Here is a 27,062-nt window from a genome sequence, read left to right as displayed (position 1 = left end):
TGCCAATTTCTTATTCATGAAGTTAAAAAGCAGCAGCCGCGAGTATCAATCAATCTCTTCCAGCGCGTGTGCCATTTGTGCGTCACCGAGTGCGCACGGCGTCCTGCCCACTGCTGCTGCAGCTGGAGGAGAGGCTGTGCGCTCACACTTGCATTCAACAGGCACCGGTGGATACTTGTTGTAGTTTGACCGTGTTTTATGCCGAATGGAAGGGAAATGTATGGTTTTAGAGGAAGTTGCGTTTTGCGCTTTGTTGCCTTAAAACCTGCCGCGTCTCCCTCGGTTTGTTTCTCAGTTGCTGATCTGAAGCACCCAAAGAAACCCCGCATATTCGGATAAAGGGAGCGGAGAAAGAAGAATGGCAGCTCCACAAAACGGATCCAACATAACGGCGAACTACACTAACCAGTTTGTGCAACCGCCATGGCGCGTCGCTCTCTGGTCGGTTGCCTACAGCTTGGTGCTGGCGGTGGCGGTGTTTGGAAATCTGATCGTCATCTGGATCATTCTCGCTCACAAGCGTATGAGGACGGTGACCAACTACTTTCTGTTAAACTTGGCGTTTTCAGACGCTTCAATGGCCGCGTTCAATACTTTGATAAACTTTATCTACGCTGCTCACGGCGAGTGGTACTTCGGGGAGGCGTACTGCAAATTCCATAACTTCTTCCCGGTCACATCCGTCTTCGCCAGCATCTACTCCATGACTGCAATCGCCGTGGACAGGTGGGCAGATGAAATGTTCCAAAACCACACACAACGTCTCGTTTTTTTTTTTCTCTCCACAGGTGATCAGTTGAAGTAATAGGCGACTTCTTTTAACTGAATATTCAATTGACATGTATTGGAATAGCGTTAATAATCACTATTGTGCTGGATGATAAAAAAAAACAGCAACATAATATAATTCCATTTTGTTTTACGTTCCGCGTAATTATCTATCTGGCTATTTTTTTTTCAAAAAAAAAAAAGAAGAAAGAGTCACAGTAGCAGACCATGAATATTTAATAGCTATAAAAAAAATGCCACTGGACACACGAACACTTTCATCTCGATAGTTTTAGGCATGAATATTCATTTACCCATTTTTCCACTTGACTATGCTACCCTCCTCCAGCTATGAGAGAAAATTGAATCTTGGACTTAAATAGATAAGAAGAAGAAGAAAAAAGAAAATCAATTGTATGTCTTGGATACTGTAATTCATTTAGATCCGAACCATTTAAATTTCTTGTTTCACTCTCATGCCTGTTGCAAGTTTAATTTAAATTCCAATGATGGCATCTCATGTAGGCACTTACTCTCATGTTTCCGTGTATGTTCCCTGCTGATATACTGTAGCTCCTCAGCGGAGGAGAGGGTAATTACTCTTTATTTCTAGGGAGGGTCGGTGTTCCTGCACAATGACTTGAAACTGCCATTTTCAACTCTTTTTTTTTTTTTTTTTACATTTTACTGCCAGTGATTATGGAGCTGCTGGAAAGAGTGGAGCAAACACCTTTTCTTCCACAGTCGTACGCCCCCTGATTCTTGCTCTGTGTGTGTGCTCCTATGTTTTATTATACATTTCACCCTCCACACACACACACACACACACACACACACACACACACACACACACACACACTCTCACACACATTAGATGTCTTTCTTCTTCATATTCTGGCCCCCCTGTGATTTGAAGTGATGTGGTGATGCTGTCACCACTATCAGATGGGGTTTCCACTCATCAGTGGATCATCATCTGTCATAATATTTCAATAAGAGTATGAGACTGAAAACATACTGAAAACACAAAGCATGTAGATGCTGCATTTTGGTGCACAGTGTGTGTGTGTGTGTGTGTGTATGTGTGTGGTGTTCATGTGTGTGTTTGATGATATGAGGTGTTTTCCTCCTCCAGTGATTCTCTTTGACACAGAAAGGGAACAATGCATCTCCTCAGGCTGTGCTCATTTCGTCTCCTCTTCAGCAACTTACACGCGTTTGTATTTTTGGTCTCTAGTGTCCGTTTGATTCTATCAACTGTGTACTGAGAAAGAGAACATCGAGCATGACCTACATGATGTAGACGGAACCTCCGGTCATGCTTTTCCTAACTGCAGTTTGTTGCTGTCTCCGCTCTGATGTCTTGAAATGGCAGGAGGCCACAGTTCGTGAGCATCTGTGTCCTTCTATGTTTTGCCAAGCGTGTTTCCGTGGGCACTGCAGCAAAACGGGAGCTGCTTGTGTGAAAGGCGGTAAAGCTTTCAATCATTTTATGTTCACATGGTTGGTGACTTCCTGTGTTTCACCTTCATATTTTTTTGTATGGTTGTGTAATTTGTTTCTTTATGTTCAACCTTGGTAAAGCTTTTCTCCCTCAGTGCTACGACACCTCCAGTGTGCATTCACACTTTCTTTTTCCATTGGTTGTAGTAACTACAGTATATAGTTCCCTATTAACCTCTATAAACTGTGGAGATAACACCTTTTCAATAGCCTGGTAAAGGTCAAACTGGGTGGTTTAAATGGCCATCATCAAATCTGCTCACTCTCTCTGTGTCTATCTATCCCTCACACCAGCAATTTCATTTATGTACAGGTTATTAAAAATTTATTTTTTTTCGATATAAAAGTTTCATTACTTTTGTCTTTGCAAGTTTAACTAAAACAATTCACAACTTTCACGCTTTTATTAGATCATCACCAGGAATGCTTGAAGCTGGGCTCCCTTAAAGTTTAATGTAACTTGCAGCAGAACCTGAGAAAGAGACAGACCTGAAGCAATCACTGCTGTTTCTCATCTGAACTCATGCAGGTGGTTCATTGGGATTGTGTTTCTGCCACCTCGATAATGCTGTTAAAACATTAACATTAACATATCAGAGACTATCGGCCTCATTCTTGAAATGTGTTTTTGGATCGTTTTTCTAGGCTGGCATTTAGTCTTACAGACAAAGCCTGATGGCTGTTTGGAACCCATCTTGCTCCTGACAGTTATAGTGTCTTTAAAATGTATGTTTTTTTGACCAGTGGACATTAGTGTTGAGTAGAGTAGAGTAAACTTGGTTGTCCCTTGGGGGCTGATTTGTCTTGGGCGTCGTGATAGAGTCGTTTCTTCACATTAAAACATGACAAGAGCCAGAGCACATTTGACACCAGAGGTGGCTCACTCAGCTCTTGCAGGGATGCTGAGGAAATGGTGTAGAACATGTTAGGGACCACAGTCTGCTATTTTCTTTATTGACGATGATGATGGTGATGATTTCCCCTCCGTGCACACAATCTCCAATTACTGAAGAAGAGACAATCAACTTCACCAGAAAGAACAGCTATCAAACAATCTTGAAAGCCCGCTCAAGATGCTACAGCAGCCTGATTGTTGGACTTCAAGGCCCAATGTTGTCATGAATTTGGCAGTGAACATATGCAACATTATTGTAACTTCTAATATATATTAAATATTAATCTCTTGCCTCGTGAGGTCACTGGTATCTCTTTGGGAAATGCTGGAGTTCCTTCAGTTAATTGTTCAGTCTCGCAGGGGGCTGCTACTGTGAAGCTCAGTTGGCGGAACATCAGAAATACTCTGCTCCACTTGACATTTCATGTGTTTGCATTATCTGTGACTACTTGCTTCTTAAATAATCTCTGCCAGTTCAACGCTAGGAGATGATAAAGTGAGCGTTAAAACATTACATCGTGTAAAAGCTTCTCTGTGTAACTTCAGGCATGACGGAGTGCCAGGTTCAAAAAGAAATAAGAAAAGGATGTGAGTTTATTAGTCTGTGTCATCATGTGCGACCGTGCCCAGCGGACGCCTCTGTGAATGGAGGTGTGTGTAGTTGGTTATAAAAGTGTGCGTGTGTGCACGTATATGTGTTTGTGTATTGTTCAGTGATTACAAGTCTATTAGATCAGGCATCACTGAGTGAGCTTGTTCAATCCAAAATAACTGAAATCCTCTGGCACATACTTGATTGTGTATCTAACAAGTGATGCTCAGTGTCATCGGCGAGGACCAGTGAGACACACAATAAATGCAAAGCAATTACTGGTGACTAGATGGGGCATCTTGGCTTTTGTCACTGTCATTGTCTTGTCACTGAAGTAACGGGACAAGACCAGGTTCATTCTTGGTTATGAAAATTGAATCAGTTCAGATGCTAATCACCTGCCACATTTGAGGGCTTCTTGTGATCTTTTAATCATGATCAAATCAATCAAATGTTCCGACTTTACACGAAATATCAATGTTTTAATTATTTTTTGTGGTTTGCAAAGGAGCGCTACAACATTAAATAACAGACTCTATTTCTTGCCTACTTGTCCTTTTTTCTCCATCTATCTATTTATGTTTGCAACTTATCTTGTCCCGTTTGGACTGTTCCTAAGTCTCATGAAATGCATTTCCATCAAAGAGTGCGGTTCTTGAAGTGTTTTGGTTATAAAATAACTGTTGTTATGATGTGGTGTTATTTGCTATGATTTGCAAAGCACAACTTCAGTCGTGACTCGTGAGCACACTTGATGCATTGCCGTGCAGACTTTGGAGTCATAAACCTCCTCCTCTTTGTCTGATTGTAGTTTTATTTTACATTCCTGTAGATTTCCAATAAAATGTATCATACACACACAGAGACACTTGTGAAACAACAACTGGAATAGTTAGTGAGTTTAGAGGTTTAACCACCAATTAATATTATATTTTTATCAAAGCCAATGTGTTTTTTTGTTGCAAACACAATGACCGTTGAAAATCGTTGTAGCCCTACGTTTATTTTTCCCTCCAAATATCAATAAGGGAATTGATGTAGAATCAAGCAGACAAACCAGACTGATAATGGAATTTCTATTAATAAATTCTTGTCAATTCCCATTGGTAACAGTGGATGCCGCGATTTTTCTGTCCAGCATGTTGTCAAATTCTGATTGTAGTTAGGATTCAAGACTGCAGCGGTGTAAAAATGCATTACTTGTCGAAGGAATTCTCACATGCTATCGCCATAGCGGTGCATATTCGCTGCTCTGCTAACACTGATGTGGACTGTGATGTGCTTCACTCCGTCACACACAGGCTGCAGAAGCAGCACACACAGGCCCTTCTCCTGATCTCTGGGGACTTCAACCTTACTTCTCCTTCCTCCACTCTGCTCACTTTCATACAATATGTCACCTGCCACAGCAGCGACAATAAAACATTGGACTTGCTTTATGCCAACACCAAGGAGGCATATAACTCATCTTCCCTCCCACCCCTGGGAAGATCAGACCACAACCTGGTACATCTCTTGCCTGTGTATAAACCCCCTGTACACAGGCAACAAGTGACCACCTGCACTGTGAAGAGATGGTCCAACAAAGCAGAGGAGGCTCTGAAGGACTACAGTGTGGGAGGAATTCTGTGACTCTCACGGGGAAGACATTGACAGCCTCACAGGCTGCATCATGGACTACATTAACTTCTGTGTGTAAAACATCGCACCCACCAAGACTGTACGTTGCTTTCCCAACAACAAGCCGTGGGTTAACCCTGACATCAAGGCTCTCTTCGAGGAGAAGAAGAGATCCTTCAAGGCAGGGAACAGGGAGGAGCTGAAGGCTGTGCAGAGGGAGCTGAAAAAGAAGATCAGGGAGAGGAAGATGGAGGATCAGCTGCAGTAACCAGGGGAGTCTGGAAGGCCTCAGGACCATTTACGGCCACGGCGAACCCAGTTCCCAGACTGAGGGGGGTTACCGATGGGTGAACAATCTAAACCTATACTTAGGTTTGATCAGTCACCTACTCCTCCACCTGACCAGCCTTCACTGCTGTAACCCCCCTCATTGACACCTCCAGGAGGCCATCATACCGTCAGCCCCTACCCACTTTCACACCTCTGCCTACAGCACTCAGCTCCCAGCCACCCCCCCCCCCCACTGCTCTCCTCAGCCACTCACCATGACCACTCTCCCCCCTGTTCCAACCTGTCCCTCACAATACTTCAGGTGAGAAACCAGCTAAGGAGGATCAAGCCGAGGAAGGCGCCAGGTCCTGACGGAATCAGCTCCAGGCTCCTGAAGTGCTGCACAGACCAGCTGTGTGGGAAAGCTGAACACATGTTCAACCTGAGCCTGAAGCTGGGGAGAGTGCTACAGCAGTAAAAAACATCCTGCATGGTCCCTGTGCCCAAGACACTGCATCCCAAGGACCACAGCAGCTACAGACCAGTGACACTTACATCCCACCCGATGAAGACCCTGAAGAGGCTGGTCCTCAGACATCTCCGCCTCCTGGAGGGCTCATCCATGGACCCACTGCAGTTCACCTGCCAGCATAGCATTGGAGTGGATGACGATGCAATCTTCCTCCTTCATCGAGCCCTGTCTCATCTGAAGAAGCCTGGGAGCACTGTGAGAATCATGTGTTTTGACTTCTCCAATGCTTCAATACCATTCAGGCGGTGCTCCTGAGGGACAAGCTGGAGCATACAGGAGTGGACCATGACCTCACATAATGGATACTGGACTACCTCACAAACCACCCGCAGTATGTAAGGTCCGGGGACTGTGTTTCTGACATGGTCGTCTGCAGCACCGAGGCCCCACAGGGAATGGTCCTGGCTCCGTCCCTCTTCACCCTCTAAACTGCAGACTTCTCCCACCACACACCCATCTGTCACCTGCAGAAGTTCTCTGATGACTCTGCCATTGTCGGCCTCATCGGTGATGAGGACAGGGAGTACCGAGAACTGATCAAGGACTTCCACCAAGGAGCTGGTGGTGGACTTCTGCAGGCAGATACAGTCCCATCCGGCGCTGGTGAACATCCAGGGAATGGACATTGAGATGGTGACATCTTACTGTATAAGTACCTGGGTGTTCACCTGAACAACCAACTGGACTGGTCAGACAACACCACGGCCATCTACTGGAGGGTCAGAGCAGACTCTACCTGCTCAGGAAGCTGAGGTCCTTTGGGATGCGGGGATTACTCTTGAGGACCTTCTATGATACAGTGTTGGCATCAGCCATCTTTTATGGGGTGGTGTGCTGGGGCAGCAGTATAACAGCTGCAGACAAGAAGAAGAGTCTGGACAAACTGATTAAGAAGGCCAGCTCTTTTCTGGGATGCCCCCCGGACTCAGTGGAAATGGTGGGAGAGTAGAGAATGATGGCCAAGCTGTCATCTCTGTTGAACACCGACTCCCAACCCATACATAACACCCTGACAGCACTGGAGGGCTCCTTCAGTGACAGGCTGCTTCACTTTGAGTGTGTGAAGGAGAGGTTCCGCAGGTCCTTCCTACCTGCAGCTGTCAGACTTTACATCAAGCACTGCTCCCAGTAACCACCCCTACCAGACCCTGGACAATCTTGCGTGTGCAATACTTAAATCTGTACCGTGCAATAGCCAACACTTATGCTGCTAGTATTTATTGTTGTTGATTGTAGTTTATGATAGTGAATGATAGTGTATTATAGTTTTTACTGTAGTTTATTACTGTTTCTGCTATTTATTGCTCTGTACTTTTTATGCTGCTACTTCTGTTTCTGCTGCTGTAACAGTGCCAATTTCACCACTGAGGGACAAATAAAGGTTTATCTTATCTCTGCAGTTTAAATCTATGAATATTGTTCCAACTTTACTGAATGCAGTGCACTTTCTGTGTTTCAGAAAACACACCAATACCTGCTGTAGAAAGAAGATTTATTACAAAACCTGTGGTCCAGGACTGGAGGCAAACATTGTTAGCATTGGCCCGCCAGCTGATAAATTCAAACATGTAGTTCGGTTTCTGTTGTAGAAGCAGTCTTATTTCTCGTGAGACTCCCTTGGTAAATTGCAGCTGGATCAATAAAGACGTTACACAGCAAATGTATTACTTGTTGACACTAAATCTACTGACCTTTGACCTGCAGGTACATGGCCATCATTCACCCCCTCAAGCCTCGTCTGTCAGCGAAGGCCACCACCGGCATCATCTTGTGTATCTGGAGCCTGGCCGTGGTTCTGGCCTTCCCCCTCTGCTACTTCTCCACAATCCGAGCTCTACCCCGCAGGACCCTGTGCTACGTGGCCTGGCCTCGCATGGCTGACGACCCTTTTATGTGAGAAATGTTTTGTAACCCGCCTCTCAAAGCCAAGTCTAACTCAGCCCTCTCCACTTCAACCAGCTTAGCTGAAGCATGTTTTTATTGCATTTGTGTTATAAAGAGATTTTAAAAAATGCCCTCTAAACTCTTGCTATGTCAAATCAGGTCAAAAAAGAGGAGTTGCTTGTTCTAGATATATAAATCTTTGTTATTACCAGAATATTTGTGAAGTTCGTAATAGAAGTTCGTTAGATATTTTGTTGTAATTTGTTACCAATTAGTACCTGGTACATTAATTCTAACCAAAATCAATATTGGTTATTAAGTTATCTCAAGAAAAAAGCTGAGTTATATGGAGATAACTCAGTAAAGAACTCAGGATCTTGAGATAATGGCATTAAGAAAGGAATTACAGGTACCCTCAGCAGAAACCAAGGAACTGCACACTTAATTCTGATCAGCTGCACACGCAGGTGTAACACCACTCATCCTATATGCAGAGAGGAGAGTGGAACATTTGCTCTGTATTGATGTAAACATTTGTTTGAGTATTTTAGTCAGTGTAAAACCCTCCCTGTTTCCTCCCAGGTATCATATCATCGTGACAGTTCTGGTCTACGTGCTGCCTTTAGTGGTGATGGGCATCACCTATTCTATCGTGGGGGTGACTCTGTGGGGAGGGGAGATCCCAGGAGACTCATCTGATAATTATCATGGACAGCTTCGGGCTAAAAGGAAGGTAGACACAATGAAATTCATTTAAGATTTCAGATGTGATATATATGACTTGGTGGTGCAGTGGTTAGCACTGTCGCCTCACAGCAAAAAGTTTCCGGGTTCGAGTCCCGGCTCGGGCACGGGATCTTTAAGTGTGGAGTTTGCATGTTCTCCCCATGCCTGTGTGGGTTCTCTCCGGGTACTCCAACTTCTTCCCACTGTCCAAAGACATGCAGTTGGAGATGAGGCTGATTGATACTCTACATCAGGGGTAGGGAACCAGGTGCCATGGAGAGCCGTGTGTATGCAGGTTTTCCTTCCAACCAAACACTTTCACAGGTGATTCCACTGATTAACACTCTTTTGTGGCTGAAGGTGTGTTAATCAGTGGAATGGTTCCCTACCCCTGCTCTAAATTGACCGTAGGTGTGACTGTGGGTGAGAATGGTTGTTGGTGTCTGTGTGTTAACCCTGCGATGGACTGGCGATCTGTCCAGGGTGAACCCCGCCTCTCGCCCGTAGCCGCTGGGATAGGCTCCAGCCCCCCCGGGACCCTTAATAGGAATAAGCGGAAGACAATGAATGGATGGATGGATATATATGACTTCACATTTGTTGTAATTTATGTCATAAATCTTTATTACAATCTCTAATGGAACATGATACATGAAGCAGTGTGTGTTCAAATCAAATGAATTGTTTCACTTCTATTTGAAAAATGTCATGCAACCAGAGTGCATTGCAATGCATCTGAAAGACATTCATCCAGCATGCCGTTACACGTACACTTAGGGTTAGAGTTTAATCCTCTGTCCATACATCCCAGAGGCTGCGTGAAAGGATTTGTAGTCTGCAAATTTATCATTGTCATTTGTGTGATAACCAAATCATAAAAACTGCATGCAATTTTAGACGCATGAACTTCATCTCAGTACATAATAATTAGATATTGCTTGTTCAACAGGCTGCAGTTGATAGACAACAGCAGACGCAATTTAGAACAAAAAAGCGTTTGCCCATGAGAATGCACGGACAGCTGATTGAGCACTAGTGACAAACGTAAAGGAGAGGAGGTGGACTGCGACATTTCCTTTCACCAATTTACAACCAAGTCCTTTCAAAGCTTCCCCAAAGAGCTCAGCTGAAAGACCCATGTGGAACGGCTGCTGCCAACACAGCCCATTAGCATCTGAGTGGTTGGTGAAACTCCCTAACGACCACCCCTGAAACTCCCTGACACCTCACAACGACTGTCATTTGGGGAGGCCAGGTGAGTCTCGGGAGGGTCGTTTCCACCACAATAGCACTGACCACTCCCACATAGGTTTTATAAGCTGGAGTTTCCACACTCTTCACTAGAACTGAAGAAGCCTCTCGGATGAGAGGTGAAACGTCTTCAAGATAAACTTACGTCCAGTTGACCAGATTTTACTTCGCTTCGATCGACAAACGTAAAGGTTGTGTTGGGAGGAACCAAGAATGTTTGGCCCTGAAATGTTACGCAGTGTTTCAACCTGCTTCAATCAAACCTAACCCGTCACGATGTATAGTAGATAACACTGAGCCAAACTTGAAAAAAATGTCAAGTATTCGCTTACTATCTGAGGTTCACTTTTGCTAAAGTCGATTCTGAACAACTTTTAGGTTTTTGAGATGAACCCAAACCACGATGCCCACTTGCCTTCCAATACAACAAATAAACAAAACAATACATTCATGTTTTAATAGCACAGATGAGCTCATCGATTAAGAAGTGTTTTCATGCTTTCACTTCATGACAAAGATGAATGCAACACCTGACACGAGAACATTAAAGACGGCGCACTGAAACAAACAAGATTAAAGACTTGAATGTGTGTGAAGCAGTTCTATAGATTTGCTGCAGTGCGCTACGTTTCAGAGAGGAAAACCTTGATTGCACACAACACAACCTTTACGTTTGTCACTTGTCCTCAATCAACTGTCCATGCATCCCAACAAGCTCTGAAGACCACTCGTGTCTCCAGGCGTTATGAGTTCATCCACATGTTGGTATCAGCAGCAAAGGCTCGTTTATCTCAGGAGTCAGAAGATCATTCATTCAAGACGTGTTCTTCTGGAGAGAATGTTTACTGCTGGGGGAAAAAAATAATAAAAAATAAATAAATAAAGTGGAGAACACATCTTCAACCTGACCAGCAGGTCATAAAAAGGTGATAACGCTGAATGAATCATAAACCTGCTGCGGCTGGCTCAGTTACTTCATAATAGAAGATGCTGTGTTCAAAGTTTGACTGTAATTCATTTTGCTTTCCTCTATGAGATAAACAACTACGGGCAGAGATGCCAATTACTTTTCTACACCCACTGGCCATATTATTAGGTACACTTATGCAATCTAATATGACGCACTACAACAGCTCTGCCTTTACAAACATAATGTTCTGTTTGTATTCAACAAAAGAGAGGCATATTGACATAATTTAATTTCAATAATAGCTCACAAAGAAATGTTTGTTTTTGTCATAGTATTTTAGATTTCTGTGCAGGTCACTAAGCTTTCTCTTTTTGTATTCCTAGTTTCAGCTCACTGAACTGACATTTTTATTTATTTAGTATGTTTGCCAGGAGTCAGGAGTATGAAACATGAGCTTTTAAGCCAGCAAGCCAGGTAGTTTTGTGATGCTTGACAATGTTTCCCCAGGCTATTCTCTACTTTCTGTAACCTATTCTGACCGAAATTCTCGAGCTCCAAACTCACAGCCTGAATGACATTCATCCCCAAGAAAAAGATACTGTGCCATGTGACCAGCAGTAGGGACAAGATGGAAGGTTATCGCTGCACCTGCTTTATGCTCCACTGATGCTAAATTGATAAAACCGCATCTGAAACAGGGGAAATGACCACTTACCTCTTAACAGGAGCTGAGGTGAAGTTATCTGGATGAGAGGGTGGAGCTGGAGAGGAGCTAGAGGGGCCTCTGATACGTCAGAAAGGATGACAACCTTTGAACACAAATCACTAAAATATTTACACAAAGCCTTAAGAAGATCAAGCAGGATCTCAAATTCAGTCACTATTCGCTGATAAAACTGAATTCAGTGTTGGATAAATGATGTTTATGATGTTAAGGTCTGGTTACGTTTAGACACCCAAAAACATTCGTGACTTGGTAATCTTGTGAAATGTAATGGACTCTGAATGGACTCCTACAAACATTGTCGATAAAATTCTTAACAGATCTCGAACACCTGGTGTCACCTGTTGTTTGTCGGAATCAAACCCTCCCCTGCCTTCCTCCTGATGCAGATGTTCTTGTTTTTTAATAACCGTTACCTCCGTCCGCTGCTATACTGTTGTAACCTCATGTCCATTGTTTGTGTTGCTCCTACAAACAAATGCAGTGCCAAGAGATTGTGGCCATTTCATATATCTTCCGTGAGACATATTGTCTTGCTTGAATAATGGAATCCAGCCTCAACACATATGCAGTCTGTTCTGAGCGTACCAAGTGAGTATATAACCTCAGTATTACTGCAAATAAACAAACATACACATATTCTTTTTCACTTATTGATTGCTGAGGAAGGATTCCCTGTAGACTCATTTGTGACCCGAAAGAAATAACGAGCACCGTGGTAAAACCAATGCTGAGTCTTAGGAGGGAGAGAGAACAGACAAAGTTGTATTATCGTGACAGTCAGACAAAAGCTGGATTTTTAAAATTCATGTCAACGTGCAAAGCCCAACAGAAACCGTGCTTTTCAAACACAGTTCGACATACTTGGATAAAGCAGTTAGGATGTTTACGCTTCAGTGGGCCTCAAACACATTCAAGGGATGAACATACGACTGAATTTTAACTTTTAAATCCTCCAATCAAGTTATGAGTACAGTAGCTCCACCAGCTGCGTGTGGTTTACCCTTCACATCCAGGCTGTGTGACTGAACTAGAATTAACTCCATTCATTCTCATGCCCCTCTGTTTATTAATTACAAAAATGCACAAATGTGACAGCATGGGATCAGTTGGTTTCAAGGTCTGAGCCTGCACAGACCTGTGACATTATCACTCTTGCGCGAGAGGCTCATGTGCGGCACGACTATAATTCATTCATAAATTACGGTCTATTGTCAGAAAATTACAAACTCCGTGACTAGAGCATCAAACTGCACATTTCCATCTCGCTTCTGTTTTTTTTCTGGTTTTTGCCGTCTGTGCACGATCGGGTTTGGCAAGTGAGCAGCCTGCTGTTCTCTAACATCACACCTCACTCATCCGTCTCTTCATGTCATTTATCATCTCCTGTAGAGGTTAGCGTAGATGCTGCTATATGTAGCATCAGTTTTATCAGAACCGGACAGTATTTCTTTTTAAAAAGCAGAGCAATGAGCAGCACCAAAAGCTTTCCTCAATGGAAAAGACGTTTTTGCTACTCTACCAATTGATTTCGGCTTCTCCTCCAATTCATTAGTCTGATTGGCTGAAGTAAACGGATGCTTTATCCAATCACCTGTTAAGTGTACGCCCTTTTCTGCCCTTTTCTAAATCATCTCTCTGAGCAACCTCTTAGATGGATGTGTGAAACAAGTAATTTCTTACTTTGAAAAATGGTGGCTGAATCAGAGGGAAACAGTTTTGTAGTTGGAGCTAAAAAATGCTCCCTAAGAATAATGACTGAATATTTATTTCAGCTGTTGCAAAGACCTTTTCAAACTAACACCATTTCCAAAATAAATATAACGCTGGTAGGAGCTCAGACGCAAGGAGGAGATAGTGTGGAAATTAGCATGTGGGAATGCGTCAGAGGAAATATGACGGCATGTTGCCGTCTGCGTCAGTGCATGTGAGGAGGTGCACGTCACACCTTTATTCTGAGGATCTGAGAGCTCAAGTCACGGTAAAGTTACACGTTACTTAAACAAGATAAAGAAATGCATTTAAAAACTCAACCACAGCACCACCATGGAAGAAATGATTGTTAGCTGCTCAGTTGCGGTAGCTGCAGAGTATTTGAGTAAAATTACTCTTTAAGAAGCTACGAGTGAGGCAGTAGACTAACCCCTCTTATGGTTTTCAACACTATTGAGAAGAGACAATTTCATCTTCAGCTATTCTGTGTGTACGCCACTCAAACCTCGCAGCTGTCACAATGTGATTATTGTGCCAAAGGTCATTTCTATGACGTGAATAGATAGTGACGTAATGAGACGGAGAGTGGGTAATTTTGTCAAAAAAAAACTACATATAAGCAGTTATTATTCCTCAAGAGATCTTTTACCTCAATAATAGATTTCCTGTGCAGCCATCGCAGGTCAGTGAGGTCATCAAAAATCATAAAATACGATTTCTCTTGACAGATTCAACTGGTCCATTGTTTTTAACCGTAATCCATTTTGCTGCAATCATCACAGCACAGGTGCTCTATTTTAAGCCCTTGCTTATGATCTTGTGTTGGAAAATCATGCTGAAGTGGCTCGCCAACGACCAGTGGTAAGTCTGCAGTAGCTCTCTCTAAGACAACCTGTGTTCCAGTTGTGTTGTAAGCACCATCGATCGTCCATGTTCAATCCTGCCTTGAGATGTGTGGCTCTCTGAGTGTGTGGAAGCAACGGATAGGATGGATTATCTCTGCAATTTTTTTCCTCCAGAATTGTGGTGTTAAGTCACAAGTCACATATATTAGAGCACGTACACACATATATTAGCACGCGTGCAGCCCACACCTCCTCTCAGCACCTGGGCTACTTTTATTTCTCTGCATTTTTCCAATTCATGCAGCGTCGCTCCTGCATCTTGTCCCCAGACATATCAAATGGAATCCAGTGTTTTGCTAACAGTAACCCCTCCTTTTACACATCATATTTATGCTAGTACAACTGGAAATAAGCACAATGTTAATGTTACATGATGGGAGAGGAGCAGGAAGAGGAAAATGTTTAATAAATCTTGTATAAATGTGATGGATTATTTGAAAAACAGAGTGTTTTGCAGTGAATTTTTACAATCTTTTGTGAAACATACTATTGTTGTGCTATGATTTATATTTCTTTATATTACTGACCAAGGTTTCCTCTTTGAGTGACAACAGACATCCAACTCGCTGATGTTTGTCCTGATGAAATCAAGACGCAGATTGTTGGTAGAATTCATTTTGGCTTGGAGCTTACTAATGAGTAGTCATTTACCGGATTAATGAAGGAATGAAGGATGGAGGATGGAGAGACATAAATCTAGCAGTGGAGAAAGCCTCCAGTCTGTTTGGGTTGGTTACGATGTAACTCAATATCCATTTTATGCATTAAAAAGCTCATTAGCATTTCAGTGTCATTACTTTTTTCAGGAGCCAATAGAAGTAATATATTTTCCTCATCTATTCCTGTTGGTTTCCTGCAGCTCATTTCAATTTAGATGCAAAATACTGTGATAATGGAGATCACAATGTACAGTGAGTTGCTGCAGCCTCTTTTCATTATTTCTGTTCTTCTAATGACTTCGACAGTTGTTTTTATTTAATTGTGACTTTGGAATAGAGGTTTTCAAGAGTCCAGAACATGGTGCCTGAAAAAAGGAAACAGAATAATAGTAGTGCCTTCAGGCTCAGACCCTAATTATATCACCTGGAACCAGGCTTGACACTTATTAGAAAACCGGGACTCAGACCCAAACCCATCCAGGAGATGTGATCGGTGCTAATTTCACAGGCAACTACTAATAAATCATAATGTGGTATCACCTGCAGGAGTTTGTATCTGAAAGTTACGTCCCTTTTTGTGTTCAATCCAGCTCACCAGCATATGAAATTTCCACAGAAAAAAGCTGCGAAAATTGGAAGATGTGTGACGTGGAAAAACATGGGTTGTACTCCAGGGCTTTCCTCAAGGTTGGCGGCTACGACTGTGGAATCTCAAACAGAATAAAAAAATACAAATTAAACGGAAAAAAAAACAACCTAAAACTGAGGTAATGTTCATTGTAAGGTCAGACGCAAGAGACATTTAAAAACAATCAGACAGCTCTTTGCCAAGGTGAGTCCAATCTGAAACAAGTGTCCCTAAAGGAGGCTTCCACGTCTTCAGGCCAGAACGCTCACCTAACGGGCAGAAAGATTGGATTAGATATGACCTGGAGGAGGGAAATTTCAACAAGTTTGTGTTCTTGGGCGTAAATATCAAGGAAAAAAGAATATATACTTTTGTATATATATCTAGTACATCACATATACTATGCATGGTAACACAGTTTCAGAAAAAAAAAAATCTTCACAGGATCCAATCACCAAGTTCATCTTGAGTTGGTTCTCGTTGACCTAAGTCAAAATATGAAAAAAAAAACCAACCATTTACTTTTGCCCCCAGGTGTAATGAATTGCCCCAAAATGGAATGAATTCTCCCTTGGCCCATACTACACCCCTCGAAAAAGTTTGGTGAATAATGGCTTCATGGTTTATGCATAATCTTCCCGACAGACAAACAAATACCAAAACCATGAGCTCCTTGGAAGAGGAAACAGTAAGAGGCCTTTTAAAATGTAATACACCCCTTATTGATTGACTCTCCATCAATCTTTAATAACATTTAAAAAAAAAGAAAAATGTACCTCTGGCGACCCGTCCAGGTTGAACCCCGCCTCTCGCGCAAAAGCCGCTGGGGTAGGCTCCAGCCCCCCCGCGACCCTTGACAGGATAAGCAGAAAAAAAAAGGATGGATGGATGGAAAAATGTACCTATGTGTGCACAATAAAATATATATAGATGAGAAATATAAGATCTTTATGTTAAATTCTTGTCATTTATACACCACAACAGGCTTGACTTGCTCTGTGAGTGTGTGTGCATGATTGAGGTCCTCTCACTGTTCATTCCTCCACTATTAAGATATGTGTGAAAAGGTGTTTGCATGGTTTTTGAGCGAACATCATTTACAATCTGGCGGTTTTCCACCTCGTGCTCTTCAGGTGTGACATCCAGCTTCACAGGTCAGCCTCCAGCGTCAGAGACGACCCCTCTACTCGTAGCAAGTTTGCTATACCAACAGTGGACCGATCCAGTTTGCTCTCTAGCATTTAGTGTGAAAATGCCACTTTCTTTTTGTATTCCCTTTTCCTTTGTGATAGAATTGGCATAAAATTGCCAAGACATGGTGCCAGTTTGGTGTAGATTGACCACTTGAGATCCTACTCTCAGACTTGATGGAATGGATTTTATAGTAACTGCAGGGCGAAGCCAAAGACTTGCTCACACCAGCCTCTCCCTGTTAAAGGAATATACATTTATATCCTCCAACAAGAGGGAAATACTTGAGTGAGCGGTTGCCATGATTAACAATCAAAAGAGAAGACAAGACGTGGGGTTATTCTATCATCCTTTACCCTGGGCAACTCCCTGCATCATAACTGCTGTCCCCACTGTTACATTATGAATAAAACTGATGTGTTCATAAACATCACCTTGTTAAAATTGATAGAGCTGGCCGGTTATTCCATCAACTCTCCCACAAGCATTCACTTTTTAGGAGGCTGCAGATTCGGAGGAGCAGGTGGTGTTTGCTGTGCCTTGCTTGTGTTTTATTGCAAGGACAGAAAATAATACTAATAAAAAAATTCCCTTTGTTTATATAGATCAGCGAGCCGCTGCAGGTCTCATTAAAGCTGCACGGGAGTCGTACTGACCTTGGAGGAGTGCTTTTTTTGCTGTGACGCACATATGTGTGGATTTTTTTTCTGCGTAGTACTGTGTGAAACACAAAGATGATGGAGATGGCAGGATTTCCGCGTATACGGGGGGATTAGTGAGTGTGTGTCTGGAGTATTGAGAGAAAGCATGTGTGTGACGGTGAGGCTTGGGGAGCATTCCTGAGGCTCAAACACAGCAGAGCTTTCTGCTGGTCTGATATGAAACCACTGATCCATAAATCAGACCCCTGCGGCACAAACCGCCGCAGCACACTGCTCTCAAGCTGGCAAAAACTTCAACCCAAACATCATCAAGTTGGGCCGACTATTAAGCCGAGCCTGCAATTTTCAGTTTATTGCCAAACAGTAAGGATCCCCATTTTTAAGAGACATAAATTCTTTCACAAGTGTGATATTTGCTGAAACCAAGTGGTTCATGGAGTCTAAGTTACTCTTCAGACAACATGATCACGGTGCCCTCCTTGCGAGTGAAACATTTTGTAGATGAAAAAAGTTACATGCTGAACCGCAGAGTTTGGCAAATAATTTATCTCTGTGTTGCTGCATTGTAAACTTTCACAATTTTAGTTAAGAACAAAACTGAGATTCTAACATTATCATCAACTCCAAAAGCATCCAGGTTTGCTCTCCATTCTGTTGGGAATACTGCAGCAGATTCATTTGTTCTGAATCAGGCTTACATGGGATTTCACCTAAATTTATACAAAACATAGTCTTGAGATTTTAGTGTCCAAAAAAAAATCCTAACAGATCTGCTGCGACCAGCTACACTTAGTTGTTCTCCAAGTTATTTTTCCTAGATGGGACTTTGATATGTGTCATTATGAGAGCACGTGTAATTTGACCACATGAATCAGAACAAACATCAAAAATGTCCTATTATATCAGCGCAGTAGCAGCTGCTTTACTGAACTCTTGGGTCCAGAACTACCATTGCCATTATTATTATTTATTATTATATGAAGCTCTCTTTTCTTTTCTTTTTTTGTGTTTTTGTCCAACCGGTCTTTGTAGTCAGGACTCATAAGACATCAAAGGGGCAAAGGCATCTTCTTTGAGGTCGGCTCTTCTGCATGCAAATTAGTTATACTGGTTCTTTTCTGGTGCATTATATCTGCTCTGTTTGAACCTGCAGTTTCCAATTCAACCTGGACAGAAACCAGACTCTGTTTTCATGTTTTAGATGAAACTTTGTCGTTGGAGTGTTTGCTGTGAGAGGAAACATCATTGGCTTGCCTTGTCTTTCGTTGCTCATGTCACTCAATGTTGTTTTATAGTGCATTGTATCAGTCAAATGTGCTTCTCTTCTCTCTTTCCTTGCTAAAATGTTCTTTTTTGGTAACTTTACAGGTGTCCCTTTCCCCTTCACTGCTCTCTCATCTAGAAATTAGTGGGTTGTTGAAAAGTGACCTCAGCTGTGAAGTAAATCACTTCTTCTAACCTCTCGAAATAACAGCAACCTTTAAGAATGGCTTTTTGTTTGGCTCACTTTTTACTCGCTATGCCTCTCTTGCACTGACCTTCACGCGAAATATTTATTGAGATCATTCCCATACATTTGTTTGAATGCGAGTCACTGATCTTACAATAACTTCAGTCATTCAAATGCCCCACACTAAAGGATTTTACTGGTCCACGTTTTGCCGCGGGTGTTTTGATGTCCTTGAAGTCTTTGAGGCGTTTCAGTTTAAAACAGCTCACTCCAGGTACCTTTGAACATGAAACATGACCAAGGAAGTTGAGTTTGAGTGACAGACTCTGAGCAGCGCAATGGAGACACTCTGGCAGGTGGATTCGGTTCAGTGATGCATAAAACAACAGTAGATTTTCATGTTTTGCGTTTGATATTTAAAAGGAAAACTCCAGCTGACTTGACAGAAAGGTAAACTGCTGCACAACATCCCAAGTTTTACAAATGAGAAGGAGGGACATTATCATCATTTTTTTTTTTATTTCATTTGAACAATTTTACAAAAACAGCTCTGGTATCAGCTATAATTCAGTCTGTGCTGGAAGTCTTTGTTGGTTGAATCCAATTCAGTTAAGGCCTTTTCTTTTTAAAAAAATCCATTTTATTCATGTGTCAATTTTGTGAAAGTAAGATGAATTCCAATATCCACACTTCTCTCTTTTCAGCAAGCCTTGAATATTGTTGAAGGCCAACACCAGCAAAATAGCTGAAAAGTGAAAAGTCACGGCAGTGGTTTCATCAGCACTGCAGGGAAGATCCTAGGCTGCCTCGCGCATTCCCTGGATAAAATGGCCGATTCCCAAAGCAACTAGCATCATTAAGGACTCTTCACACCCCAGGTTGACCTTTTTCCCCCTAGCAGGCGCTGCAGGTTCTTCAAAGCGCAGACCACGAGACCTGAAGACCATCTCATCCCCCCAGGCCATGAGCTAAAGATAGTACTGACAGACCTGCTAATTACATCCACACTGCAGTTGAAATTCCATCCAGTCATCCTGCTACATCCTCATATCCAAAAATCACTGGTGGTATGAACATTTGGTGTACAGCCATACCATTAGTGTTTCAACTCTAATGGCATGCAGAGGAAGAAGAAGAAAAAAGGCAATGGTTCAACAAATTACTGGACCTGGAGTTGAATTTAATCCTTGTGTCAAGCCACAAGTAGAGAAAAACTATATTATCGTCATTGTGGCTTTGAAGCATTGTAATTTGGCACAGCTCAGGATTGACAGCGACTGTGGGACGTCCAGTACACTGTGGCAGTAAATCTGTACTATATGCATACTTTGTTTCAATATGATTGAACAGTGGAGTAATTGTACTGCGTTGCTCCTAAAAACAAACGCAACATTGTACCGCTGCTGACAGTCCCCACCTCGTTACAATAACAAACCGTTAGACAAGGATGACACTTGGTAATGGAGACATACACCCCGCACCCACTAACTACTTCATTCTTCATCTCTTTTAATGTGTCTACTCAACATTTTTAAACCCAATTTAAGCCTTCATTTATCATTTAATGTCTCACTTAATCAAAAATACGGACCGAGTGCTTCAAAACTGTTTAGCAGCCACCTATACAGTTTACAGAACAAGTTGTTTTATGATATGAATGTCTTTGAGATATTCACTCACAAAAAGAGAAGCCAGAACTTCTGTTTAGATTCCGAGGGGGGACTGTTTTGTCTGTTTTGTCTCTGCTTGTGTTCCTCTCCAACCTGTCACTGAGGAGACACACAGAGAGTTCCCAGGTACTGAAGCAATCCACCACAGTGAGGGGAGGAAATGATGCGTTACAACCGTGGTAGAATGTTAGAAGACGGGTCCAGTTAGAGCATAAAAGTTGGCCTGGAGGGTTCGGAGCAAGTTTATAGGAATTTATGGTGTTTAAATTGTGGGGGAGTCGTATTTTGGGACGTTTACACGTGGAGACACGTTGAAACTTATTCAAGGTGGAGTGTTTAGATGCCTGAAACATTGAGGACCTGCTTGAAATCATTTATTTCCAAAGTCATGGTTTAATGTTTAGCTGGATTTGTTGTGAATGAGGTATTTGAATTGGATGGCTGTCTGTTTATGTGAGTTGAAATGGAGTTATGACAGAGACGAAGCAGGTGGAGGAGGGCGACTCAGGAGCCGAGGTGGTGTTGTTGTGGGTGCTGCGATCTGATGCCCACAGTAAGAACATCAGTCTTGTGAGGAGTCGGACTCATTATTATACCGGCTGTCTGAATAAGCCCATTGGTGATGAGACCTTGACAAGACGCAACACCGTGTCACATTAGTGAATTTCAGCCCTCTGATCGACATCCCTGTGCTGGTGGTGTTCTTTCATGACCCCAAATAAACCAGACCAGAGGGATTATGGGAAATTATCCTTTGACTATGTAAATGAGATGTCAGATTTACTTTCAGCTACATGTAAAACACATTCCTATCCCTGCAGGATCCTCTTGATGATGTCAGACGCTGAATCTGAGCCTGTCTCACAAAAGCCCTTTTACAAGAGAGAATTTTTATGTGGATAATTGCCATATATTTAACATTCTCACTCTATATTGGAGTAATTCACATACTGATGGGCATCCTCCGTCATTGCAACACTGATTTCGTTTCTCTTTCTTTTTTCGATCTTTGTTCATGTTTGTTCCTACGAGTTGCTCCAGCTGATTCTTACCTTTGTGTAACGAAAAAGAGCTTTTCCTTACTTCAGTTCTGTTGCAAGCAGATGCCACGGAAAGTCTCCAGAGGAGTGTGTCACGCCTCTCCTCTAAGTACCTGTCAGATTCATCAAAGAGGCTGACAGCGTATTTCTCTGCTCTATATAATTTCCTCCGACTTCCTCCAGTCCGTCTACTTGAACACTTCCAGCCTGTTCAGCATGCCAGCCAGTCACTCTCTCTTTTGCAGGTGGTCAAAATGATGATCATCGTTGTGGTGACCTTTGCCCTCTGCTGGCTGCCCTATCACGTCTACTTCATTGTGACTGGCCTCAACAAGCGTTTGAGCAAGTGGAAGTACATCCAGCAGGTCTACCTGTTGGTGCTGTGGCTGGCCATGAGCTGCACCATGTACAACCCCATCATCTACTGCTGCCTCAACAGCAGGTGGGTGCCTGCTACTGTAAATACATTCAAACCAAAGCTGCAACAAAAGTCCCTCGATGAAAATGAGCTGAGCTTCAAATCATTCGAACTTGTGGATGTCAAATCCTCTGTTGAAGGTTCAATGCTGAAGCGTGGAAAGTTGAGTGGAATATTTGGTGGGTTTTTCTTTAACACCATCCATGTCATGTGACCCAGAAAATGAAAAACAGGACACACCTCTTTGTCCTTTTCATTGCTTCTTATATTTTACATTGATATCCTTTTTTTTTCATATTCATCTAAATTCAGTGTTCTTGTTTACAGTAGTTTCAATGCCATTTGACAACTGTGCACCCCCTTTTAATTTTTTTTTGGGGGGGGGGGGGATTTAGCAAACCAGATTGTGCAGGCATCGCTTTATCTTTCACACCAGTTCAGTCTTTAACATTAATACAATATAGTCAGTCAGCACATACCCCCACTAAAGAGATAAAACATCCCACCAGTAACCTTGAACAGACTGCAGGACCCAGAATGTGTAATTTGATCCAGATTGCCCTCCAATGTAATCACCCATTCCTTGAAATATTACCTCCATTTTCTATCTCAATATCTTCCCACCGAATTTGATCAAAGCAAACCAACAGACACATGCTAGTGATAACGTTACCTCCGTGGTAGAGGTAGAACTGCAACCAAATTACAGAAGTGAACTTTCTACTTGTGTTACTGGATGATAAAGTCAAACATGGCTTCATTTGCTATGGACTCTTGACGAGCACAGCATAAGAATAGCTTATTGAATCTGCCAAATTGTCATGAAGACATACAGTACACATGTTGTTTGACATTACACACAAAAAAATACTCAATTATTCGAAATCATGTGTTAAATGCATTCATCTTTGGATGTTTTTGAATGTAGGGCTTTTTTATTTGCTTATAAAGTGACTTTAATTGTGAATAGAGAATCTTTTTACCCAGCCTGGCAACTTTTCTTTCAGCTGTTAAATAAACTTTTTATTCATTCATTCAGAAATGTGTTCATAGCCATGATAAGGAAGGTTGTTAATACTGCACTTTGGCATCACAGTCACAAACATTTAGATGTTGGTCACTAACTGCTTTTCCTCAGAGGACAGAGGAATATACAACCAACCTTAATAGTAATACATGAGCTGCCTGTTGGAAACACGACTCAAACAAAACCCACAGATTTACTTGTGTTTGTGTTTCTCTCCTCTCTCTGATCCACCACTGTGCACCCCCCCCCCCCCCCCCCCCCCACTTGATCTGGCATCAGGTTTCGAGCTGGCTTCAAGCGAGCTTTCCGCTGGTGCCCGTTTATCAAGGTGTCCAGCTATGATGAGTTGGAACTTCGCTCTACGCGTCTGCACCCAACACGGCAAAGCAGCATGTACACGCTGTCAAGAATGGATACCTCCATGGTTGTGGTTTATGATCCCGCTGATGCCGATGGCGGCGCCGGAGGTGGCTCTGGAAGGAAGCTTTCCACGTCTGCCAAAAATAAAGGCTACATAAAGTCTCGCCACTCAGAGGTCAGCCGGTGTAACGGTAGCAGTGCAAAAATGCCCAATGGAAGTGCTCCGAATGCTCAGATGGAGGAATTCACATGAAGGGCATTTTCAGAGCCTGGCACAGACAGACATGTAAAGAATTTTACATAATACACTGTACATAGAATTATGTCGGGGTTGATACTTCGACACGCAAAGAATAATTAGACGTGTCATATTCCTTATTGGGTAAAAATAAATATTTCAGGAGCAGTCAGAGGTAAACAATGCTCAATCCAGATGCTTTCCCTCGGAGCTTCACACTGAGTTCCTCCCATCAAGATACATTAAAAAATTCTGTCTCTGATTAAGATGAGCGTTCGGAACATAAATATGAGTATTTGAACACAGCCAGTGCACTGCTGCTTTGTTAAGGCCTTGGCCCCACATTGTTCCAATTATTGATAATTAAATTAACATGAGAATTTACACTATTGAAATATTATATTTGCACAAATGACATTACCATCTCACAGTGGAGATGATTCAAGAAGATGACATGGTGATTGTAATTATGTAAGAATATCAGAGTTTCCAAGTATTAACTGTGAACTTTATGTGATACAAAGAACTGATTCCCCCTGAAGCCCTGAATGAGCGACGCTCTGTAGTTTCCAATGGAATAGCTGTTGATTGAACTCTTGTCTGGCTGTACATATGGCTCTGGGTTCGCCTCTAGAGAGTGCTGAAATTGAGTTCGGCTTTCTGTTATGTAATTGTTTTGTGGGACTTGTGTCCTGGCACCGAGCCATAAGCTAAATGCAGAATGCATCTGTAGGAAGTCAATAAACAGGATGCTGGAGAAACATCAGACAAATAACCAATCAGGGGCCCGTGGGATATTGTTGTCACACTTCTCCCTTCAATCCTAAGTGAGGGACACAAAGACAGAAATCAGTGAAGTACCCTCACCTCCTTTAAGTCATGTAAAAAGCCTTCGTAGCTTTTAAGTCATAAGGCAGGAGAGTTTGGCCCACTCCCAATGTTGGCATCTGCAATTTCCTCCAGCATACAGTGGTACATTTTAGCTCTGTGTTGAGATTACAGCAAGCAACTTTGATAAACGGCACTGCACTGTGTGCCAGCCCATACCTGGTTATAGAGACATTGTGTCCCCCCGAAACTCACTGCAAAGTGACTTTGTGCATGTGTTCACAGAACTGAAATGATTGCTATTTCTTTCACAACAAACCATCTTTTCTAATACTGCAAAGTGTTTTTAAAAAGTATCTTGCCAGTTACATCATGTGTATTAACTGATGGCTGAAAAGTCCCTTATATTTATGGTAGTGTTTTATGGCTGGAGGTAAGTGAACTATTTTTGTTCATTATTTTGCATTTGGAGAATTAAGTTGGAATGTTGAGAATTAAGTTGAGAAATAAGTCGAAATGTTGAGAATAGAAGGACGTCTTAAAGGAGGTTAGTGAATCAGCTTTTGTCTTGTACGTTGTGTAAAGTAAATAAAGCACAGATTGATCTGGAAAGTGTGGGAAGAAGTGGACAAAGTACACAAACTTCATAATATAAATCCCCCTGGACACTTTGACTCCACTAGAGATGAAATTTGCGTAGACTTTTTTTTGTACTTAAATTTAAGTATCGTAGTATTTGACGTAAGCGAACAAAAGTACATTTTCTCTGTAATATCAACTGTGTTGCTCTCTGAAGCCACCAACTGTAACAAATGATTTCCTTGCAGAACTGTAATGTTACACAAGGTTTACAAAAATGACTTTTAAACATCAGCATTGTAATACAGTCGAATAAACATTTACTAATACCGAGTATTGATTTGGTATTTTTCCTCCAGTGAGTAACACAGCTTGTAGCAAATCTCATTTAAAAGGGAAAAAAAAAAAAAAGTTACAACAACCGACTGCTTAGAAATAACAAAAACATTGGTAGAAATGAAGTGGAGTCAAAAATGTGTGTACTAAATGCTGAATATTTGTCTTGGAAATGTAGTGGAGGGGAAGTTATGCCTCCAAAGACAAAAAGTGACACAGTCTTTCCACTGTAATCTCAATATTTCAGCACAATTAATGGCATTTAAACTTTAAACTTTATTCTCAATACGGAAAAGAAAACAAAAGAGAAACTTCCTCCTCGTTTCTTTTCTTCTCATTTGCTTGACCCTCATGTTTTGTCACGTAATGTAGAAAAAAAAAAAGAACTCATCAAGATCATGTAGAAATTGTCACTGTTTAAAAGATGTATGAAAGTTCTTAATTATTAACAGTCCTGAATGTCAGAAGACTTCATGAAAGTATTTACTAAAGAATGTGAAGAACAATGTGTCGTGCATTTAATGTCGCGTATTTATACAATGTTGTCGAAACCATTTCTTGCCACGTGTAGTTGGTGAAGCATCTCGATGTGGTAACTAAACTGTGTTCACGTTCTCTGTATTGTTTTCATAAGAATGTAAAGTACAAGGTGTGCCTCTCTCTGTGGTGACTATTTGTTGTAGCGCTAAAGAAAAATTAATTGGATTTTGACCTGAGCTTTATTTCTTTGTTCCTCCCACATGGCATCATCAGTTTTGATGTTGTGCTTCACTACATATCGATATCTCGTCTGCTTTAGAGACCGCCGTCATGCTTTTGATTAAAAACAGTAACCAGGTTGAAAGTTACCGCTGTTATCTTTTAAAGTTATTGCTGGTTCATGACGATCGTTTGGATTTTTTTTGAGGAAATGTAGAAGTTTCTCGCTAAAGCTGATATGAAGCGAGGACTCTTCCGGATCACAGCCCTGTCGTTAGACCAGGGGCTTTTATTGCTCTGCATTGGTTCGTATGTATTTGCTTGATGTAGATTCTCTGCAAAGATCAACTTTACGGTTTCATGCATTTATAAGAGACATGATGATGTGCTTCTGATAAAATATATTGCAAATGCAGCCTAATTTACATGAAGAAAAATATGTAAAGTCACAAACAATGTAAGTGTTTGTAATAATCTGCAACTTTGCAACACTTTTGCAGCCTAAAAAAACAAAAAGTGACATTTTCACGGTGGGACTGTTTTCTCGATCAAGAATAGTAATTATTCGAGCATAAATGTAGCAATACGTGATTTGGTTGAAGAGATATGCCAGGTTTGCTGTAGTTAGCAGTCGGAGTCACAGAGAAGTCTGTGAGTCATTGAAAGGCAAATTACACATTTAAGATGAAGTATCATTTTAACTCAAATGCTTTTGAGAGGCTTAGATGCACCAAAACAATGTTGGTTATGTATTATGCTCTCTGTAGACCTTATAGCTGTTCATCCCTGTCAAAATCTTCATTATTTGAGTCACTTAAGTCGCAGCAGGCCAGTCGTATTTGTGTTTTGGAGCTGCTGTGCAATGATCACTCAAATTGATATCAGCAAACATGTTGCAGATTATAACAAGTTACCTCGATCAGAGTGTTACTATGTGTTGTTGTCTTTGTCTTGCTGTACAACAACTGGTTAATAAACCATGGA

General features: G+C 41.8%; 1 protein-coding gene across 1 annotated transcript; it reads left to right on the top strand.

The window, feature by feature from the left end:
- Window positions 1–161: 161 nt before the first annotated feature.
- Window positions 162–27,062, top strand: LOC147257557 (neuromedin-K receptor-like). The gene is made up of 5 exons (XM_086211568.1): window positions 162–726; window positions 7,885–8,073; window positions 8,647–8,797; window positions 21,839–22,035; window positions 23,318–27,062. Exons 1-5 carry the CDS (start codon window positions 359–361, stop codon window positions 23,649–23,651), a joined length of 1,239 nt encoding a protein of 412 aa, XP_086067694.1. The 5' UTR covers window positions 162–358; the 3' UTR covers window positions 23,652–27,062.

Source organism: Aulostomus chinensis, chromosome 8 (assembly GCF_037954235.1).
Source record: "Aulostomus chinensis isolate RoL2024-O1b breed Wild chromosome 8, RoL_Achi_v1.0, whole genome shotgun sequence".
NCBI lineage: Eukaryota > Metazoa > Chordata > Actinopteri > Syngnathiformes > Aulostomidae > Aulostomus > Aulostomus chinensis.
The sequence above is the reverse complement of the archived record's forward strand: the minus strand, read 5'-3'. Positions and strand labels throughout refer to the sequence as shown.